Source organism: Rhododendron vialii, chromosome 6a (genome assembly GCF_030253575.1).
Source record: "Rhododendron vialii isolate Sample 1 chromosome 6a, ASM3025357v1".
Taxonomy (NCBI): Eukaryota; Viridiplantae; Streptophyta; class Magnoliopsida; order Ericales; family Ericaceae; genus Rhododendron; species Rhododendron vialii.
Genome location: NC_080562.1, coordinates 43,139,273 through 43,162,787, shown reverse-complemented (window position 1 = coordinate 43,162,787; position 23,515 = coordinate 43,139,273). Strand labels below are relative to the sequence as shown.

The window sequence follows — 23,515 nt, the reverse complement described above, 5'->3', positions numbered from 1 at the left end:
ACCTAGTTCCAAGGACCACCATTAAATTTTGATTGGTATGCATAGGGTGAAGGTTTAACACCTATCCATGTGTCAAATATATAGTGCCAATTGTTAAGTACATCGCCCTAAATATTAATAAGATTGGGTATTAATATAATTAATTTCACCAATTACAAAAAGGGGAGTAATTTTCACACTCTATTTTTTGATATTCACACTTATTTTTTTGTACTCCATTTTAGTGTCGAAAATGTATGCATTTGAGACAGTAGGATAATTATTTTTTTAGTGACCACTCATTTTTCCACGAAGGAATTTTGATTTTTTGAATTAAATTTTGTAGAGAAAGAATTTGATTTAGACAATATTTTGAGAGAAAATTGTAGTTGTATTCAAAAATTTGGGTATAGTACTTATTTTTTGGTGAATTTCTAGGATGAAAATTTTGTGCGAGAACTTCATTTTTAGTTTAAATTATTGAGGTATTGTGTAGGAACAAATAAGAGTTTGAAAAAATAGTATGGAGGGAATCAAAAATTAAGATAAAATGGTGGAAATTTTAAAATTTTAAAAAATAATGTGGCGGGAATTGAAAATAATTAGTGGTATTGTATTTTGCCAATTATAACTATCATTTACTGAACATTCCGATTGAATTTTTTTATACGACACGTTGTAGGTATGAAAACGCCAATTTATGGTATTGTCATAATAAATTTGGTTATATTACTAAATTTGTGGTATGATATTTTGTTGATTATAACTATCGTTAATTGAATATTCTGATTGAATTTTTTTATACGACACGTTGTGGGTATGAAAACGTCAATTTATGGTGTTGTCATAACAAATTTGGTTATATTATTGAATTTGCGGTATGGTATTTTGTTAATAATAACTATCGTTAACTAAGCATTTAAATTGAATTTTTTTATACGACACGTTGTGAGTATGAAAACGCCAATTTATGGTGTTGTCATAACAAATTTGGTTATATTATTGAATTTGTGGTATGATATTTTGTTGATAATAATTATCGTTAATTGAACATTCTGATTGAATTTTTTTATACGACACGTTGTGGGTATGAAAACGTCAATTTATGGTATTGTCATAACAAATTTGATTATATTACTGAATTTGTGGTATTTTAGACATGTGTTATTACGGAATATTTTAATTAATTTCCTTTGGTACGACACATTGTGGTAAGAAAACGTTAATTTATGGTATTGTCATAATAATTATGGTTTGTTATATAATTTGTGGTATTTAAATATGTTTTCTTTTGATACGACACCTTGTGTTAAGAAAATGACAATTTTAGGTGTTGTCATAATAATTGTAGTTATTTTATAAAATTTGTGGCATTTTAAAAATATTTTTGGCTTGAGTATAACAATTGTTAATGCTGGTACGACATATTTTGATTTTGTTATGGAATATCATACGAGTCAAAAAAAATTTGGTACGATTCATTGTGATAAGATAATACCAATTTATGGTGTTGTTAGAACATTTGTGGGTAACATTATTTAATTTTTGATATTGTATGCATATATTTGATTATGGTACAAGTATTATGGATTTCGGTACGAATAATTATGGTTACATAATAATGATATTTTTTAATTATGGGTAACCTGCTAATGACCTGTTCAACAGGTAAATTTTAATGTACAAGTCGTAACTAGAATCATAAATATGCATTAAAAAATCAAAAATCGGTATAATAAAAATCACAAATTGTCATAATTTAGACATACTGTATACCCTGTGTACCATAGCTTCCTCCGTGTTGGGTATGTAGCACATTTATGCGACGGAGTATTGGAAGAAACAAAGAATCATAAAACCTTAACCCGCTCCTTAACGCTGGAGCTTGTTTTAAGCTTAACTCACAACTTAAAACTGCTGGTTAAGTTGAACATGACCTCGCATGTTAACGTGCGATCTTCCTCGATTGCTGCCTTTGACGACCGTTTTGTTAGTCTTTTGAAAAAAAAAATTCAATGATCGGGACCGTTTACTTTTTAGACTTTGTCGAGTACATAAGTCGCGCAGAAAATTATGCCTATCAAATAGAGTTTGACATATGTTCGTAAAATGTTTATGCGGCGGAATATTGGAAAAACTAAAGCGTGAAACAGCAAATCATAAAACCTTGACCTCGCATTCCAACAAGGTTTGTTAAAGCTGAACGCACAATTTCAGATGACGAGTTTAAAAGTCGAAGTCTACCTCCCATCTTTAAACTGTGATTTGCTTTCTAAACGGATTGCTACCTTTTATTCCCGTTTTGTTGGTCTTTCCGAACACCTTTCAACGATCAGGACCATTTAATTTTTAGAGCTTGTTGAGTACATAAATTGCACATAATATTACACCTATTGGATAGCAATTGACTCATGTTCATAAAACATTTATGTAGCTAAATATTGGGAAAAATAAAGTGTGAACCACTGAATTAACACCCCATTTTTTACAATATAAATGTGTTCAGCAAACATGTCGAAATCTGTCCGATTTGTATGATTTTGTGCATTGTCGATATTCTCGATGAGGTTTAAAAAGTGAACAGCCCCGATTTTCAAAATAGGACCGGGCCCACAAACAAGCCGAAGTAGATCCGCTTTGCTTTGCAAGTTTTTTTTATCAACCTGTGACTTTGCAAGTTATTCCTCCTCTCTCCCCTCCTAAATTCCGACTTTCGTCTATACAGTATCTTCGTATTTGTCTGAATTTCTCTCAACAAAACAAATACTTAAACCCATTAATTCTGATAAAAAGTTAAAAAGAAATGACAAAAACATCAATAAAACTAATTGCATCTTCCGAACACGAGATCGGTTAAGAAGTAGAACACTGAGATCAGTTAAAAGGAACACTCGAATCTTCAAGAAGCGAGTTCAAGTACCAGTCAAACTCATATCGTCAAGACGGGAGTTCAAAGTCTAGAACAGCTTCTCTCGGCTGACGATAGCAATTAAGCCCTATGTGGATCCGTAATTCATGAGCCCATTTGATAATCGTGACAGACTGCATACTATAACGACACACCTCGATATAACTGTACATCTGTAACAATAATGGTTTCAAATCGGCAGAAATGATAACACTGCAATTCTCCTTTTCCCAAAGAAGACGATGAAGACCTACATCCCCAGAAAAACTAGTCCTCGATAGTAGGGTATGACACTTCAATTTGGTAACTCAATACAGTCAAGTCCAAAATTGATAATCTCGTAGATATAAAGAAACTCATCCAACCTAGAAAACCATTACACATTTCTGATTCCCAGCAAACCTTTCTTCATTTTCTTATGGATGGGGAGTCTCTTTAATTCGAGTTTAACGCATACGACCAAAAGAAAAAAGTACAACATAAATCCAACACCTGGTTTCATTCACAACCATTCATCGCTAAATGTTCATCTCCTTCCATCGCCTCGGTGCCTTCTATCACGATCACGATCATCATCTATTTCTCTGCTTCTCTTCGGGTGATAATCCCGTTCCTCCTTACCGTCTTTACGACCCTCCCTTTCTGCACTCTTCTTTCGGTAGCTTGACTCCTCTCTCATGTCTCGTCTATTATCATCACCATTCAATCTTTTACCACCTTCGTCCTCCTTCCCATCTCCCCGCCTGTCAATTTCTGAACTTCTCTTTCTATAATCTTGCTCATTCCTCCTATCTCCGCTACTACCACCATCTGCGCTCCTCTTTCTAAAATCCCGGTCATCTCTCCTTCCATCATCTCTACTGGCATGTTTGTCCACATACTTTCCTCTATCCCTTCTATGTTCATGATATCCTAAGTCCCTCCTAGATTGACCAGTTCTGCTTTCATGGTTCCTTTCATGCTCCCTATGTTCTCTACTTCTGTCACGATGCCTATCGCGTGACTTCTCATCTACATTTCGGCTTTCCCCTTTTACTTTCTCAGTATGGTCTTCACCTACGTGTACGCTACCTCTCTTTTCCCGTTGAGGACTTCTAGCACTGTCATCATCAAATACCATATCAAACCTCGAATTATCGTCTTCACCACGTTGTCTGTTATCTTCTTTTAAGGCGTATTTAGAAGGTTGGCTTTTGATGGCGGTATCCCCTGTGCAGTCCTTCGCAACGTGATCTGGAGCACCACATTGGAAACATCCTTTTCCTACACAAAAAGGGTTCACAATGTTAGCTGCTTGCATTTATTAAAAGTAGTTCTGATAATGACAATGAATTGCAGTAGTTATTGACTGTGAAGTAACAACAGAACGAAGCCCAGAAGGAAGACCAGAGAATATACACAAATGGACAAACCCCTTTGTTTTCCATTCAAAAAGAGAAACCATACATTTCGACATGATCATTATCATTTGTACCTTTGCCACATGAGAAATGTAGCCTTACGTTGGCTACCAAAAGCTTTATAAGAGAATGACAAGGAAACATTGACTTGACAGAATTAAAACAAGATGAAACCTAAGCAAAAGAGAAATGAGATGGTCACGATTTAAATCCATAAGTACCAACCGAAAAGGAAATGCCAAAACGGATGTCATTAGCCTCAATTAGGTATACAAACAGATGAGAAGTGCACATTTTGGAAATGCGTATTTGTCATTCTTTTCACCTTAAAGACAGCACACAAGGCTGTAATAGCATGATCCATAAACAGACTACTTAGTTGAAAGTCGAAACGCATATCAAATAGGAGCATGATTATCCTGGCTTCAAAAACTGGAGACTGACAACTACACCAGGCCCCTAATCAATCTGTGTACTGCTCTAGGAGAAAACAAACAGCACTAAATGAAGAACTGTACAAAACACGGCAATAGCTGCCCAGCAACTACTCATTGATTGCATTTTGGACTGGGTTCAGCCCATTTTTCTTGTGCTGATTGTATTTTGATCTGGGTATTTTAGACCCACTTCGAGTGTTTGGGCTTCAGCCCTTTAGATGGGCTTTGCCCCATATGGGTGTCCCTTGGTTGGTTTCTTGCTAACCTCGGGTTTGGGTTTCGGATGGGCATAGGATTATCCTTAGCGTTGTATTTTCTGTTGGGTCTCAGGTTAGGGATGCCATCATCCCTTGCTCCTGTTAATCTTGTAACTCAGAGATTAATAAAAAAATAAATTGCCTTTCAAAAAAAAACTACTCATTGATACAATCTACTAGTATCTCACCTTTAGCCATTTGCCCACGTCTGAATTGGGACCACAATTTTGATACACTTTGACTAAAATCTACGTGTATCCTTCGGTCATCAATTAAAGCATTGTCCATCTGCCATGAAGATATGGATGAATCAAGGTAAGCAAAACCAGTTTTGAAACAAGTATAATTAGGCAGGTTGGCAATTAATAGCAGACAGGATTTAAGAATATAGCTGAATGTTTAAAACATGATAAGCAGCAAATTTCGTTAACCACAAAAGATGATATATAGCTTTTGCTGCCTTAATGACATAACCCTCGTTTGCTATATAAATTATACTAAAAAGACCTACTTCTGCGTTCCAAAATATAAACAATATGTGGTTATTCGCACCTGGATACACTCAACCCCACAAAGAGAAAACAAGGAGACACAAAAAGCTAATGCATCAGTACCTAGGCTCAGAAATAGAAGTTTCACCACACTTATTTCCCAAATAAAACTGCAATCTATCACCCATCGTACATCAACTCACAGTACACATGATCCAATAATGTTTTTTTTTCCTTTTGGAAGAATGAGAACAGCATATCGTCTATATGTAGAGTAACACTAAATGCCCAGATAGAAACAAAGGGGACATAACAGGACCACTTAAAACTTAAGATAATCTACACAGCAGGAAACCTGGAAAATAATCTGAACTTCAAGAGATTGGAGAGGAGGGTATGGAAACCCTTCCAAATCAGGATCCTGACAGAAGTATCACTAGTTAAAACTACTATGCAGGACTCTACATTCACCAAGTAAAAACCCAAGACAGCCATAGCATTACAAGCTCACTGTTTTACACATTTGTCATTAAAGATGCATTTTTAATCTTTACATGCAAACCCAATTGAACTGAAACCTGCATAAACTTAATTGGTTGCACGATACACAAGCATGGAATGACTACAAAAGGTGTTTGGTAAAATAATAGTCCGATGATTCAACATACCTTGAAATATGCTTGCTCACAAGACTCCGTGCTTTCAAATTCTGGCAGAAAAAGAACGGAGGAAAAAAGCAAGCAGTCAGGTTACGCTACACCAACAAAGGAGAAAAAGGCTCAGGTGATCCAAATAGCGTTTAATACTGTTATTATCTAGCTAAGGTGATGAATGCTAACAGTTGAGTGGAGCCGCTACAAGAAAGAACTATCATTGGGTCAGTCTGTACAAATTTAGCACAGTGAAGCTCGGAAGCTTGGTGGTATGCGACAATCTTATGTGTCTCGCATTAATTGAACCCCTACTCCGCCATGTGTATAACGACCCGTATCATCAAGCACCACAACCCAAAACATAATAATATTGATTGTTTCACGCCACCGGCCAACTCGATAAACAACAAATAACTAACGGAACGCCATCACCCACTTCCTTAAGAAACTACATAATCTCTCAATATGCCTTCCACATACCCTTCTCTCTGCAACATTTCCCACTCTCTGCCTCTCCTCCACAAACAGGAGCGTTTCCCCTCCCTTCTCTCCCAGTTTTTCTTGTTTCTCATATATAGGCTATATATGCACAATTCTCTTAGCACCTCTGATGTACACACACACTTATTAGCCACCTTAGCACCCCACGTGCACCCACACACACTTCTCAGCCACCTTAGCCTTTCCATGCAACAGTCATATATATCCATCCAATTCATTGCCCCACTGCTAGAAATTAACTCCACAATAACTAATGGACCATTCTTTCCATTTTTGTCCTTTTCTTTTATCAAAAGGAATTGATCTTTGATCCCTCTTTCATATGTAGTAGTAATACCCATGTAACACACACACACATGCACGTGTACACGACACGTCCACTTTGTGCACCAATAATCATGTTATTCAAATTACGGGTATTACAATCCCTCTTTAATTTAAAGTTCTTATGCACAAATATTTACCTTCTTTAATTTAATGGAGCACCATTAGGCTGGGGCTTTATAATTAAATGTGATCGGGTCTCACAATGTGTGTATTAGCTCTGATGCACCCTCCCCTTGCCAGACAGTTCTAAAGGATAAGATCTCCCCGATGGTACATGTCATGTAAGCTATTAGAAAATATCGAGTTGATCATGTTATAATTAAGTCAAGATGGAATTCCGAATCATCATTGCTAGAAAAAATCTACATCAATGTCTCCTTTCCTCAGCTCTCCAAAAAGTCAAAGGCCAGGAAGTTGGAACAGACTACTTTTCCACAATGACTCGCAAGCCAACATACTATAGAAAACAATTTCAAACTCTACTAACAGCTTACTTTTCACAATGACTTGCATGCCGACGTACTTTCATATCCATTTTGAAAATTACAGTAAGCTACTGAACTCATATTCAGAGAAACATCACACTGATCACAGTGGGGATCCAAAATAAAGGTGCTGACATTTTGCCTTTCAGACACACACCTCAAATAAGATATGAAACAAAATTAATCACCAATCGAAAGGGAAAAAGGTAGTAGTAGCAAAAATAAAAGTTGGCCTTGAGTTTGATTTGTCAAGCTTCAAGTCAGGGTTCAAGGGATGGGAGAGAGAGAGAGAGAGAGAGAGAGAGAGAGAGAGAGAGAGAGAGAGAGAATACTAACAAACAGAAAGGTTGATAACACTCACCAATGAAAGCATAGCATAAGCTATCTCCAGTCTTATAATCCCTGATAACTTCAGCCCTGACATCATTTATTTGTAATAAGCAATAAATCTCCAATATGGCAATCAAATATAGCAAAAGTCCAAGATTTTAGAAATTACGATGTCACAGTTCCGAAACGTGAAAAGATAGTATGTAAATCCTCATCCTGCATTTAACATTAAACAAGCTGATGAATACAATGACCTTAAGATAACCAACTGCAGTGAGAACCAGCCATAGAAGGAGTATCATAGGCTATACAATAAGCAGTTGATGGAGGGTTAAAACTCTTACTTCAGTTACCGGATTTAGTTTACAGACAAACAGCACATTTTCAGGAGGCTTTATGTCAGCATCTGGAATGTCCCCTATCTGCAAAGCACATACGACTTCAGCAAAACTGTTCAAGTTGGACTACTAAACCAGATATTATGTAAAATGCTTACACTCTCGAGTACTACTGCACTGGAATGTGCACCCTTTTCTCGGAGAACCTCCTCAAGTTCCAATGCACTTAATTGCTCGTCCATGGGGACCCAATCATCTTCAAGTCGCACATCTTCTTCAACCTGAGCACAAAGTAAAACATAGCTGTGAATGATGCAGGAAAACACATTGTAAACAGTAGCATATGCAAAAGAATCCAAAATCAATTACAGACTAATCTTGTAAAAAGTGACCAATTTTATACAAATTTCTATTATTCGACTAGATTACAATATTATGTCCACGTTGACTGATTCAAGTTACATTCCAAAACCTGATTCCTGGACAATCTCATATAAATGAAGTGTTTCTTGATTTGTCTTTTTTCTTCCCTTCCTTTTCTTTAGTCACGGGATTAGGAAGTGCACTGTACAACAATATCCGAGAGTAATGCTATCGAGGAAAAACAGTGTAAAAAACCGGTGGCATCATCCACAATCCATGTCATACTTAATAAAAATTTCAAACTTCAAACTTGCACCACCCTAAAGAAAACATATTTTCTGTTAAGACAAGAAATTTAATACAAGAAAGTTTAATAAGAGTCGCTAAGACAAATCCAGTTGAAACCACCTTTAAACCATCTAACAGAAAAATACAATGAAGATGAAATTGTTCACGTTAAGGTTTTCACTTTTGATAGAAAAGTTCTTGTTTCAGAGATTCATAAGAATGAGTCAAAAATTTTGCTCCCAAACAAAAAGCACCTTCAAACATACCATAAAAATTCACATCAGTTTCGCATGATCCTTCTGGGAAATTGGGTTATATTATATATTGAAAGGAAGTTCCGCAGTCGTATTAGCCAGAAATGATTCTTTTTTATTTTCAATTGATTTCTAGCAGCCTGAGAAATGAAGGGGATAATGGAATCTTTAGTCATACATTACCTCATCTTTTGGCTTCCCTTCAGGCGAAGAGTCTGGAATTAACTCAGCTAGCTGTGCAGGATCTTCAAAAGGATCATCTAGTATGTATGCGTGTTTGATTCTGTTAATTGACATAATCATTAGTTGGTAGTCAACCAAAACCAGAAATAAGTGTACGTATCATATACAGAGCAAGTGGGAATGAACCGTATGTTTTTGTATGGCCTGCTCTTATCGTCCACATAAGCTTCATTTATCCTCTGGAGTGTTTCAAGCCCTTCTGCTACCTCCCCAAAAACCTATGAAGGTGAAGAATTTCATATCGAAATATCACTCACAAAGTTATAATTCCCAATCAAATAAAAATCTTTAAATTACGGTAACCTCCACTTTTTCATAAAATATGTGTTTGCAACATCTCTGGCCAGCGCCAAACTAAGGACAAAATGCTAACAACATCCTTTACTAGCTTAATGAAATGAATATTTAATCAAAAAAAGATATTTAACCAAATACTATGAAGCCTAAGGTTCAGGATGAGGCCTCACAGTGTGCTTCCCATCAAGATAGTCCAGATCGTCACGCAGAGTGATATAGAACTGAAACAGGGAAAAAACAAAAAAAAGATATTGTGAGCTCACAAACGTGATATATGCCAAATTTAATAGTCCAAGTGCATAACCCCACAAGGAAGATTGATAGTGATACCAATATTAGTGCATAATCCCACAAGTGAGATTTATACCAATATTATATAGGAAAAGGGAACTCTTAACTACAAAATTCTAATAGGTCAGGAAGAAATCAAACCACATCTAGTCAGATACGAAGTTATATCCAAATCTATAAGGCACAAAATAATAGAGAAAATGTGGAAGTTCTCTTCCTTATCAGTTTTCAACCAAAAAATGAAAAAAAGACCATACCTGAGAAGCATTAAGATTCTCTCCAGCACTAGCCATTGCAACTGTGCCCATCTTAGTGTGTTTTAACTCCAAGTGAATTTCATCCCCAAAAAAGCGAGCCTGGTCACCGTATAAGAACCTGAAGGTACACGAGGTCAAAATGAGCATTTAATGTCAACATAAACAAAATCTGACCTAGATCCAAAAAATAGATCAGCTTGATGAGGAACAACACAAAAGAAGAAGAGAGACGTGTCCTGATCAAATCCATCAATCAGAGAAATGTGAAGGTGGGGCTCATTCTTTAAGAAAAGTGGGGGCAAAGAACAACTCTTAAATACCATAGGCTTCTTTTGGTCACATACATTGAGAAGATGTTGCTCAAGGTTTCAATATTGGTTGTGTATATGTATTTCGTGACATGAAAGAGAGTCAGTCAACCACAATTCTAGATGCCTAACTTTGGTAAGGCAAATAGACGAATAGTTGCTATGTTCTATGAAAATCAACATAAATCCAAGAGAGGCATCGGCCTTGTGTTTAATCCTGACTTTGCAATTCCATAATAAGATTCTGTTATACATACAAAACTGCATATATATCACCCAACACAAAATTATTTAAATTTTCTGTTAGTTTTTTTAGCATTTTCTGTTGCCAGAAACTGATAATAAATTTCAGTTTGGTGCTAGATATCATATTTCACAACTTTGTCAAAAGTTTTCCGGTTGCATGTGCCCTCGCTACCAAAAGTTCAAGTCATAAGTCCATCCAAGTTTTCAGAGCTATAAACATTCATTTAAACTCAGTAATTATACAAACTCCCTTACTTATACACGGAATCTCCACCAGCCCCTCTTCCAGTAGGATCGCCTGTTTGTGCAGTAAAATCCTTCTGAACCGTGTGAAATAAACAACCATTGTAGTATTTAATCCTGCATCACCAACACAGGAGAAAAGAGGTATGTTACTGATGAAATCTACAGCTACAGATGACATCTAGTGACCATATCTTCTCCAACCACATTACATTGATTGTTTCAAAACCAGATCAGTTGAATATAAGTTACATTTGAAAACAAGGCAGAAAACAACACGTCTAGTATAAGAAAAAGGCCATCGAAATAACCAATGCATGGCAAATGAAATACGTCGAGAGTAGTTCAATGGTTCTTTTGTTTCCTTGTCTGTTGTCTCCATGTTCAAAAAGCACAGATGGTCATCTAAGTAACAGAATCATATAACATACACTGGACATTGACTGAAAAATACTCCAAATTCAGATTCAGAGGAAAATGAGAACCTAAAAAATCACTAGATTTTAGTTTAAAACGGGATCCCTGTCACAATTCCAAATGAAAATGAACTGTGTCTAAACCGACCACCGCATATATACGAACGACTCTGGGTGAATAAAAAGACAAAAAGGGCTTCTCCATCTGCATATTTATTTAGTTACATACGCAACATCTCGAAATAATCAAAGAGCAGATCTAATATTATAAGTAGGAATGATTACTCCTTTAGTCCTCTTTGTATAATTTATAATGCTAGAAATATATACTTACGCCGTTAACTACTATGAAACCCCAAAAGACAAATTCCAGAACCACACAACTGCCAAACCTTGTAAACATGATAACCCATCTAAGAGTACTACGCCAGTGAAGAAAGTATTGTAATTAACCTCGTAGAATGCTGATCTATGCCACATTTACATAAATTTCACTAGGCAATATGTGCTTTGGCCGCTAGAGTGGAGGTACATCAGAGCTATTAATGATGCAAGCCATACAAACAAATAGTCGTTCAACAAAAATAGACAAACACCTGTGGTCGTTTACCTATTAATCCAACTAAGAAGTTGCGGAGCAAAGGTCTCTAACCCATAAGTATCCGTTCATAACTAAAACAATTTCAGAGCCAGCCACCATCTCAAACTTCAAGAAAACTCTGTTGTTAGGTTAATTTTAAAAAATTAATGCCTTGGACTGGTTGAATTGCACATCCCTTAAAATTCTGCATCCGTCCTTGTGTGGTTACCATAGTTCCGAGTGGTGATAATAATGTAAGAAGAGTGAGACGGTGGACAAGTCTATAAGGTGCCTTTTTCTTTGGTAAGCAACTCTGTGAGGTTTTTGGAAGGAAAATTCCTCTACCTCTTCGTTTTTGCTTTCGTATCAGAATTGTTTGCAGAGGTAGTCTAAAATTCAGAGTCGTACTTCAGTTGTATACATCTTGTGTATCGGGTCTAGCATTCCTCGAAACAAACAAGTTTACGCGTTACAAAGCGCTCTCTCTAATTTCCACTGCTATATAGAAAAACAAACGGAAAGGGATTCAAAGAAAAGGAAGCCAGAGATTCGAATAACGGTGTGTTGATGCTTACTTGCAGAGCTTTAAGAAGTTCTTGGTGGTCAATGGACAGAGATCCGTGTGCAAGTCCACAACGATGTCTCCTAAGCTCGTCACTATCAAAACCGACATTGAGAGAGAGAGGGAGCTATGAGAGAGAGACGGCCGGTGGATGTCTTAAATATGGCTCCAACAACGGCGGTCCAAGAGCCCGTGAGTCGGCGACTCCCTCCGTTCCCGACCGGGCCGGTGATTGGGCTGTAGATGTTGGGCTTATGTGCAGGCGCGGTTGCGTTGCAATTAGGGCCCTTTCGGTTTTAGAGGGTGAATTGCACTGGCTTTGCCCTGAGGTTTTCTTTCCATAATAGATTGCCTACTAATGTTACGGAAATTACAGTCCTTCCCCTTCTTTTTTTTCCCTTCTCACCTCCGCCACCACAGCACACTACACCTCCACCAGTCCACCATGTCACCACCGCGACCACAAATACACGGTTCTCTTCCTCCAGTCCCTGGTCTTCCCCCTCCCCCGCCAGTGCCAAAATGATCCAACTTTGTAATGTTGATTGTTGTAAAGTCGATGTTTTCGTCTTGTATCACTGCAATCATTGCTGTCTTTTCGCTCTCAAGTGTTGTCTATTGTTAAAAACTTATAGTGTATTAAAAAATGATATGTGCAACACCTCGTGGAGTATGCGTGTGTATATTCATACACGAATTTTAGTACTTCTTGGACCTAAGACCATTGTATAAAAGATTAACTGTCAGTATGTGGAATAAAGTGAGAAATATCGTAAGGAATAGCAATACTAGATCATAGATCACCTACTTGTCACAATTATCTTACAACCCCACCATAAAAAATATGTCCTAAAAAAATGTTCAAAATCACAACCCCAACTGTAATTTTGAAATTAATCGAAATATGCGTAAACTTCCATTATTATCAAAAAAATACGTAAAGGTTTCTTAAGGCCACAAAATTAAATTCAACTACAATACAATACACCATCAAATGGACCCCTCCATGACCGGCCTTTGAGATATTGCATGATCCCTTTTTTGACACACCCACCAAATTGTTTCTAGTAATTTTGGTAGTAAAATTCGTTTCGTACCCTCTCTCTCTCTCTCTCTCTCTCTCTAGAGACGAATTGCAATCACTCGTCCTTCATATCCAGGGGGTCAGGCCGTCTGGGTACATACGTTTATCAACGACTCTGCTTCAATCCTTCAACCAAATTTTATTTATTCCCTTACAAATTCCTGCGTCCAATTTAATCCGCTGATCTTATCCCCTTCTTGAAAAAGTATCCACGCAAGCCCTAGAAATTTTTCTCCAGGGTTCTCATACTTTCTTTCTTTTCCCTAACAGTAGTTAATCGTTGTCGGGGGAGGAATTTGTTGTTCCCTTTGTTGTTTAAGTAGAAGCGTGTAGAAATGGATGGATTTAGTATTCAAGACTCTTCCAACCTTCAAGATATTGACCAGTTCGGCGCGACTTCGAAAGGTTCATTGCGTTTTATCAGTTTATATTTTTCACTATGAGGTTTCAAAGTGTGATCTGTGTCACGTTAGTGGATCTGGGTTTCAGTTACATAGTACGAACCTATGCTTCTATTTAATATGTGTAGGTTTTTTTACTGTGTTAGATTTGTATGGTTGTTTTGTTCGTTTCCAAATATTACTTTTACATGTTGAAATCAGAAGAGAAGAGTACAAGAAATTATGGTTGCGTCGTGTTCTCTTTCTTACTATCTTTGTATTTGGTTTTTGACTTGAACAAGAATAATAGAGTTAAGGCAGTTAACTCTATGAGTTAGAGTTATTGACAAACAATCAATGAGTTAGAGTTATTTTACGAGTTAATTTATCCCCTTCATCCATTCTCTGAAGTGATGTGAAATTAAACAGTTGCTAAGCTAAAATTTATAAATGATTGGTTGTTTTAACTGTGCTATGCCACTTTTTTTCGGAATCTTTTTGTAGGTATTAGTTGTTGAAAGGCTTGTCTGTGAGATTATTAGTGTAGTCTTCCAGAGTACATTCGGGAAGGCAGACAGACGTACTTGGATAGAATACTATTTTCCACAGATTGAGTTAGGAATGTTTAATAAGCAACCACGATGCTACGCAAATGGTATATACGAGTGTGGAAGGAACGCAATAGTAGACGTAAAAGTAACTTGAAATTTGTGAAATGTGCGTCAATTGCTAAATATTTTGGCATTACGACAGGCTTGTGGACAGTGGTTAGCAAGATCCACGTAAAACAAAATGCAAGTTTTGAAGTTATTTGGGCTATGTTTGCGTGTTTTCTTTGTTATCAATCGGAATATTGGATTATTATTCCCAAAGCAAGTCTCCAGCACTGGTTTAAAAGTATCGACTCTTGTTCCATGATTTTGGGCTAAAATGATACACGGCTTTCGGATCTGTGGTAATGGAAGCTTTATCGTAATTGACTCTTGTTCCATGATTTTGGGCTTAAATGATACACAAGTGACTTTTGGATCCGTAGTAATGGAAGCTTTATCGTAATTATGCTCATGTGTTTATGGGTCCAGTTTGTATAATTTTATACTTTCCGGTTTACTTTTCTGACGTTGTTTTCCCTCCTTCCCCCAGACTTGAACTGGATTCTAGCTATGGTTTTTAGATTGACTTGTTCTTCACCATGGATTGGTTTAGTTCTCCAATTTAGTTCCCTTTTAAAATGCAGAAGATACAGTATTCGATGCATCCCAGTATGCATTTTTCGGAAATGATGCCGTTGAAGAAGTTGAGTTGGGGGGACTAGAAGACGAGGAAGATGAGTTTCCGCCAGTTGGGCTTGATGATGAAGGGTATCCGTTGGATCGAGAAGAGGTTATTTTATGCTTTATTCTATTGGTTTAGTCTTGAATAGTTTTTTTTTTTGTCTGTGCATGTTTTGTATTACCTAGTTTCCAGATTAAATCCTATGCTTCTTCTGTGTCTTTTCTTCAAATCTTGCATTTTGGTTGGAAATTCTTCATGTTCTATACTTTCTTTTTTTTCGGGAAACAGCTGGGGTTATACTTTGGGTTCAGTTAAAGTTTTGTGTATGTTTGATACCCATTGAGGATGTCGGTACTGCCCTCTTTTGTTTTGTCCGTATTTCTCCTTATGCCTAATTCATAGTTTTTGCAACTAACTGTTGTCTTTCTCCTCCTTTGTAGGGTGCAGTTTTTGGATCCTTATCTGAAATCGATGATCTTGCCACCACATTTTCAAAGGTTGGTTTCTATGAACTTTGGAGTTCTCTTGCATGACTTTCATGGAATAATTGGTAAAATTGTACCTTCCATTGGAGAATTGTCCTTCGTTTCGCACAGTATCATTATTGTGGAAGATATTAGAAAACAATTGACACCTTTCAAATTTTGGAGGAGAAGGGAAGCTTCTAGTTCCATATCGTATAGAAAACCGATGCCTTATTATGGTATTTTTTGCCGGTGTCATTTATATGTTTTGGCCTTGTCGAATCACTTTTCTTTCTTCCTGGTTTTGTTTTTCTTCTTTCTTTTGTCATTGTCAGGTTGCAAAATATGCAACCCTATATGTAAGATCAATAATTCAATATGCATAGTTAGTTTTCACACATAACTGGTGAAATACCAAAGAAGAGTGGTTCTAGATGTGCAATAATAGCAAAGCCTTGTCTAATATGAAGCCTTATATTGTATGGCATGTTGGTGACAAGAGTGTAAAGGCTGTACTCGTAACTGGTGCATATGAACCTCTTAAAACTTCATTTATATTGGGTGTTGGGTACTGGTACCAACCACCAAATTGTTTATTTGAATTTAGAAGTAATTTTGTTTGTTTTTTATCAGTGCATTGTCTGTTTCTTTTTTCTAAACTTATGGGATACTGAGCTTATACTATTCTTGGGGCGTCACAGTATTAGTGTGACTAGAGTATACCATCTCTTGCTCTTATTTTCTTGTTCTTCGGTCCCATGCCAGCTTACGGGCAACTCGCAGCACTCACCTAATCTTTGGCGATCAAATTCCATCGTCCACTCTCAGGGGCCCAATTAAGGTCGAAGGCCCATATGGATTGGCCTCACGAGAGTTGATAGCACCTCAGAGTTTTCGAATCTGAGGCCTAAGAGGGAATAAGTTTTCTAGGGAGCTGTTTACTTTTGCAGCTCTGCTTTGGAGGGATAGTTTATAGCTATGTCCATTCTAAAGAAAAATGAGAACCAACCTTATTTGATAGGGGCCCAACTTCTATGATATCTGAGTTACCATTATTATGTTTCTTGTTCTTTGTTTATTATGTTAATGTATTCCTGCTTCTTGATTTCTTTGTTCATTTTGGTTTCTCCTCAGCTAAAGAAGATTGATAATGGACCAAGTGCAGGAGTTATTGATGATAGAGGCTCCAGAGAAAGTAAGTGCATTTTTCACAAAGTTTTCCATGTAATAGCATTAATACATTATTTGAATTTAAGATTGCACTTGTTCAAAGAAAAACATTGTTAGTACTTAGTGTAGGATACTGTTTACAGTAGGGAGCTGTTGGGCCCTTGTCCCAACCTTTTTTTGTCACCTTTCTGACCGTAGGCCTAAATATTGAATGCTTGGTTAAAAGTCGAAGCCACAGGTAGGAAAGTTGGCAATAGTGTGGCAATAGTCGGCAGTAGGGACTTGTATTAGGTTTGGTCTATTATCTTTAGTGGGTTAGGTCTAACCCCCGACTTATTTTTTTTGAACATTTTGGCGATGACATGCCTTTGTTTTAAGTGCTCATTGACGCTCACTCACGTTGAGTCGAACTCTTAACTGCCATCATTTATAAAACAATAATTCAGAATTTCTTGGTTTCCAGAACTTTCATACTCCCTCCGTCCCATTTCATTAGCCCATGTTTCCATTTTGAGCTGTCCCAAATGTTTGCTTCATTTCTAGAAATAACCACCAAAGCAGGGGCAAAACTCCCAATTTTACCCCCTAACTTGTGAATCGAAGTAAATACTCGAGTTTAATCGTGGGGTAATTGTGGATGTTTGAACTTTTGACTTTAACTCCTTAAAAAGTTGGATTCTCCTTAACAAGCAAACAAATTACTAAATTAGGACGGATGGAGTACCATGTTTTCTGGTGTATAGACCTACATCAGAACAAGATTTCCTGGCGCATCTCTTTAATGGTTAGTACTCCATGTCTCCTTACAGAACGTTGTGTGCTTTCTGATGCCTGAACCTGCATTTAGCCAAATCATTCCTTCATGTGGGTAAATGCTAAATATCGACCATATTGTCTGACTTGATCCCATCCTCTGTCACGACCAGAAAATCAGAAGAAGTGAACATTGGGTTTGTGCTGAGAAAAACAAGAAGGAAGAAATCAATTGCCCTGGTGTGTGTGTGTGTGTGTGTGTGGGTGGGGGGGGGGGGGGGCAAGAATGTACTTTGGCTTTCTATGTATTGTAGCCAACGAAAAGCCTAGTTGGCCACTCAGAGGATATAGGATGTTGTGGTTGAGGGGATTATTGGCAAATCGTATGACAATATCTATTTCCAAATGATTTCCGCGGTGCATGTCGATATGTATTGTGTATGAGCCCTTTATAATGATGTTCTTTGTTCTAATCTGTTTCAATGAACTACATTAAATTGGACTTGTGCAATTATAACAGCTAAATGTTCCTTAATCCTTATAGGTTCCTCTGCCGCTGAATGGGTACAAGAAGCAGGTTTCCCCAACTGGTTTGATCAGCAAACACTTGATTCAGATGGCACTGAGGAAGGTATAACACAGTTATCGCAACCATATTCTTCTTCTGCTCGTATTCCGGAATCAACATCTTTGTATCGAACATCTTCCTACCCCGAGCAGCAACACCAGCACCAACACCAACACCAACATTTTTCCAGTGAACCAATTCTTGTACCGAAATCTGCATATACTTCTTATCCTCTTCCTGGAGGTGGATCTCAACAAGCTTCGCCAAACTATCATTCACGCCACCCTCATATGCCCCATCATCCTGGTGGGCCCCAGATGCCGATGCCTTCATCCAACCTCTCTCCTTTTTCTAACCCTCAGCTTCAGTTGTCTGCCTTACCTTCTGGCACACAATTTGGTGGAAATTTGCCCCAGTATAAATCTCCAGGTCTCTCTGTTAATGGGCGACCACAGAACCAATGGGCCAATCAAACACATTTATTTCCTGGAGACCATTCCAATCTGGTGAACAATTTGTCACCGCAGCAATTCCCTCGCCAAAATGGTTTAATGCCACCAGGCCCACCACAGTTAATGCCTCAGCAGCAAGCACATCAACACAGACTGCATCATCCATCTCAACCATCATACGGTCATCTGTCAGGGCTTCCATCTCAACTATTTAATCCCCATCTTTCTCCATCCCCCCCTGTAAACAAGCTGGAAGCAGTTCTTGGGTTGGGTCATTTGAGAGATCAAAGTCCTAAATTTCAAACAGGCAGACAGATCTTCCGGTACTCTCAACAGGGCTTTGATACCCGTAGCCTTGGGTGGCCACAGTTCAGATCCAAGTATATGACATCAGATGAAATTGAGAATATTGTTAGAATGCAGCTTGCGGCGACGCATAGTAATGATCCATATGTAGACGATTATTACCACCAGGCTGGTCTTGCAAAAAAGTCTTCTGGCGCAAAGTTGAGACACCATTTCTGCCCAACCCAACTGAGGGATCTTCCTCCCGGAGCTCGTAGTAACACTGAGCCGCATGCTTATCTCCAAATCGACGCTCTTGGGAGAGTTTCATTTCCTTCTATCCGTAGGCCGCGGCCACTTCTTGAGGTGGACCCTCCAAATTCATCTGCTGCTGGGTGCAGTGACCAAAATCCATCTGAGAAACCCTTGGAACAGGAGCCAATGCTCGCTGCTAGAGTAGCTATAGAGGATGGCCTCTGTCTTCTCCTTGATGTGGACGATATTGACCGCCTCCTACAGTTTAACCAGCTACAAGATGGTGGAGCTCAGCTGAGAAGGCGGCGACAGGCCCTGCTCGAGGGGCTGGCGGCATCTCTTCAACTGGTTGATCCACTTGGCACTAATGGCCAAACTGTTAATTTATCTCCTAAGGACGATCTGGTATTTTTACGACTAGTCTCTCTTCCCAAAGGCCGGAAGCTTCTCTCAAAATACCTTCAACTTCTTCTTCCCAATGGTGAGCTAATTCGAGTAGTCTCCATGGCAATTTTTCGTCATTTGCGGTTCTTGTTTGGTGTCCTTCCTACTGATCCACAAGTAGCTGAAACAACCCTTAACCTCACAAAAACAATATCTTCTTGTATTTGTGGGATGGAGCTTAAGCCACTAGCTGCCTGTCTTGCATCTGTGGCTTGTTCCTCAGAGCACCCTCCACTCCGCCCCATTGGAAGCTCCCTTGGAGATGGGGCTTCTGTCATTGTGAAATCTGTTCTTGAGAGAGCAACCGAACTCCTAACTGATCCTCATGGGACTGAAAGCTGTAGTGTGCCCAATCGGAACTTTTGGCAGGCCTCTTTTGATGCGTTCTTTGGGCTTCTGACCAAGTATTGTTTCAACAAGTACGATACTATTATGCAGTCATTAGTCATGCAGTCCTCGCCTGACCTCGGTGTTATTGGGGCAGATGTAGCAAGAGCTATCAATAAGGAGATGCCTGTGGAGCTCTTACGTGCAAGCCTTCCTCATACTGATGACCGACAGAGAAAGGTCCTATACGAATTTTCACAACGCTCCATGCCTGTTTTAGGATCTAATGGTCATGCCGGAGGGAGTGGCGGCACATGAGTGATGCTTTTTTTTTCAACAAGAAGGGAAACGACTCATGAAGCATGTGAAAAGGATATCTGATGGCCGATGATATTCTGGAGTACTGGTCCACACATTGTCTTGATCAGAATAAGTTGTGGACAAACACGGAGTTGGAAGCATTTTAGCTTTTAGATTTACATGGTTACTCTTTGGCAAAACTTCGAAAGCATTCTGCGTCTATTTGTGTGTGCTGGAACTTTGCTGTTAGTTTTATCCTAGTTTTTTCGAAGTAGAGAGCTTATTTTAATGCTCTGTTGTGGATTTCCAGATAGTCGCGAGGAAGTAGGGGTTCAGAATGAATGTACAGTGTCCATTTCGAAGGAAGGTTCCCCATGTTCCTTGGCTATAATTTCATTGAGGTGGTGGGGAGTAGAAGTGTTATGTTTTTACGTTTATTAGATAGGTTTTTTTTTTTTTTTAATCTAGTTATGCCGGAAACTCTTGGAATGTGGAAATGCTGGTATCAGTTTGTGGCTCTTTGACAATTTTTTTTTCATGGATGGCACGACTATTTTTGTACTAGTATTATGAAAGTAATTCTAAATTGAACTGGCAGTGCCTAAATCATTATGGGTGCCTTGCTAATTCTGGAGTTCTGGTGATAGTAGCGTCTTACCTGCTTTGTGTCGTGGTGCAACTCATATTGATTAATACTACTGTTCGAATTTTTCCTGTGGGACGAGTACGACTAATTTCCCATCCACGAAGTGTAATGAACTACGTCGTGAATCTTGACATTCTGTTGTGCTTGCAAAATCAACTGATTTCTTGCACAATAACAGGTGAACGAACAAATTTTCTTTTCCAACCAAGTAGTAGGGAGGGAGCCAAATGCAGATCAAAATGGAATTTCTTTCGGTATGAATCACTTAGTACCACCAGCTTCGAACAAGTGCAAATTGCACGTTTTGTCCGGACAGGCCATAGCACATTTCACAAGGGGTCAGCAGGCATAGGCAATTTGCCCAGCCGAGGTAGAGCTGCTTGAGAAATTATCAAACATCATTATCTCATCATCAAAATTTCATAACTAGTTAAAATGGAAATTGTTGTATCAAATAAATAAATAAATACTCAAGTGTGCATGAAGGTTCTGAACACATCCATGCATTGATCTACTATCCGTACACCAGCACGGTTCAATATGAAAGGGTTGGGCAGGCCCTGCTGAGTTACAGGACACTTTCAGCAAAACCAACCAAGAAACAGCCTGCCAACCTGCAATTATCAAAGGTGGGGAACATATAGCATATCCTTTTTGACTCGAGGCAAAGCACACTTAAGCAAAATATATCCAAATGATTACAACTCACATTCATCAACAGAAATCAAGTTGAGCTCAAATTAACGGGTAACATAACTAACACAAGATCCAAAAGTCATTCAGTTGTAGATAGAAAATACGAATACAAGAAATAAGTGAACTCAGGAGCGCTCAGTCTTAAAACTCTTAGTGATGCTACAAAACCCAAAACTAGATGTAGAAACTGCACTGGCAATGCAAGCTTCCCTTCAATTTTCCATCACCTCCAGCACAACCAGCGTCAACAGTGATGAAAGCATTTCAGGAGAAGCACCCACGTTGTCAAAAAGTGCCGCCTACTTGGATCTCTGTCTCATCTTTCGGCGCTTCCTCTTCAACCTCCTCATACGCTTCTTCTTCCACTGCAAGAAATGAGTAACCAATTGTTAGGTTTCAGTCAAACACAACTCAAACGGTCAGAAAACCGACTCTGTGATCAATGGATAATGCATTTGTTCTGCCCATAGAAAGGGAAACTCTAAGAACACAGCACATTACAAGACAATTTAATTACCGCACGCTCATGCTACCTTATTCTATTGGTGAACGGGTTTTGACAAAAGAATTGCAACACAGTTAGTCACCAATTATTGGAAGCCAGATAGGCATGCTGTGTAGTGCAACATGTTGTCTTAGTAGACTTTTCCAAAATCTGAGGGAGGGCTGTACCCAGACTTGGGGAACACTCTCATTTCCTGCATAGCCATGCCTTCAACTAAGCAGGATGATTTTTAGCTGTGAAGGCTTATAGAAATGTTGATGTATACTTTTAATATATATTTAGCATGATGCATTTCAAAACTTCTGATTCTCTAAAAAGTGGAAATCTTTTTCTTCGGAGAATCACCCAACACAGTAGATGACCAAGCAGATATTGAAGAAAACCCTTCCTTTGAGTACAATTTTGACATCGAACACCAAAAACGAGCCACACAAGCTCGAAATGGAAAGCGATATTGAAACTGGAAAAAAAAAAAAACACAATAGGAGTCCTATTAAAAGTACAATTTGCGCAAATACTTTGAACAACCTCAGATTATACTAATTGTTTCTCGTAATATTTCCCCTTATAATTCAAACACACAAGCCCTATCTAACTCCAGCGCACATATTGTTCAGAATCGGCCATCACATAGCGAATCGAACTCAATACAAATCAAACGACGAACATAACATCAATAATCGCCTTATTTCTCTAAACACATAATCTCATCACAAATAGCATAAGCGATATGATCGGGAAATGAAAATCAGCTGAGGTTTCTAGCAAATTAACAGCAAAACGAAGATGCAGTAATCTAACAAACACACACAAATCGATTCGACTACAACGGAATCGCTAGAAAGAAAAGGACCAAACGGCGCTAACCTTAGCCCTCATGGTGACAGGGAGCTTTCTTCAACTTTGTATTATGAGCAGAAACCCTTCAGATGAAAACGTGATATTGTGATTGTGAGAGTCGGCAAAGGGGAGCTCATTTGCTATATATACGTCTAGGGCTAGGGCTTACAAATTTTAAGCCCTAATTAGCGCGGGCCTTTGGGACAAACTGGGCCGACACCTTTTTTTTTTAATTCCAGCCCATATAACCAATGACGTGTTTGGGAAAATGACGGCCAATGACGTGTTTTGATAATTAATATCCGTCAAGTACATACTAAGAAAATGTCCTTAGTGGGTATTAATTATCAAAATATGTCCTGAGCCGTCATTTTCCCCTAAAGTTTTGGTTTGGGCCAGCCTGTGTTCTTTTGTTTTCTTGTTTCTTAGCCCCCGAAATATGTCTTTTACCAAGTAAATTCAACGTTAAAATCCTATGAACTTTTTCAAATAAATATGGAGGTGTGAAATATATTTTCTTTTGTTTGATAATCCTTCCATCCCAAATTTCTTGTCCACTTTCACAATTCCGGATTTTCCATCTTTTTTTATTGTTTTCATCTTTAATGTTTTTCATA

The 23,515-nt window shown here is 38.2% G+C and overlaps 2 protein-coding genes and 1 long non-coding RNA gene across 3 annotated transcripts; 1 reads left to right on the top strand and 2 right to left on the bottom strand.

The window, feature by feature from the left end:
- Positions 1-3,142: 3,142 nt before the first annotated feature.
- LOC131329697 (peptidyl-prolyl cis-trans isomerase CYP59) lies at positions 3,143-12,770 on the bottom strand. The gene is made up of 13 exons (XM_058363015.1): positions 12,468-12,770; positions 10,909-11,013; positions 10,100-10,217; positions 9,722-9,772; positions 9,381-9,472; positions 9,195-9,294; positions 8,265-8,387; positions 8,113-8,190; positions 7,938-7,984; positions 7,800-7,855; positions 6,141-6,181; positions 5,170-5,269; positions 3,143-4,150 (listed from the first exon to the last, which is right to left on the bottom strand). Exons 1-13 carry the CDS (start codon positions 12,563-12,565, stop codon positions 3,414-3,416), a joined length of 1,746 nt encoding a protein of 581 aa, XP_058218998.1. The 5' UTR covers positions 12,566-12,770; the 3' UTR covers positions 3,143-3,413.
- A 725-nt stretch (positions 12,771-13,495) lies between these two features.
- On the top strand, positions 13,496-20,838 carry LOC131329680 (protein PAT1 homolog). Its single transcript, XM_058362983.1, has 5 exons — positions 13,496-13,943; positions 15,156-15,301; positions 15,634-15,690; positions 16,792-16,852; positions 18,125-20,838. The coding sequence occupies exons 1-5, from the start codon at positions 13,874-13,876 to the stop codon at positions 20,227-20,229; spliced, it is 2,439 nt and encodes an 812-aa protein (XP_058218966.1). The 5' UTR covers positions 13,496-13,873; the 3' UTR covers positions 20,230-20,838.
- Positions 20,839-21,508: 670 nt separating this feature from the next.
- LOC131329784 (uncharacterized) lies at positions 21,509-23,121 on the bottom strand. The gene is made up of 2 exons (XR_009200832.1): positions 22,926-23,121; positions 21,509-21,918 (listed from the first exon to the last, which is right to left on the bottom strand). It is a non-coding gene; the product is annotated as an uncharacterized LOC131329784 (long non-coding RNA).
- Between the last annotated feature and the right edge of the window lie 394 nt (positions 23,122-23,515).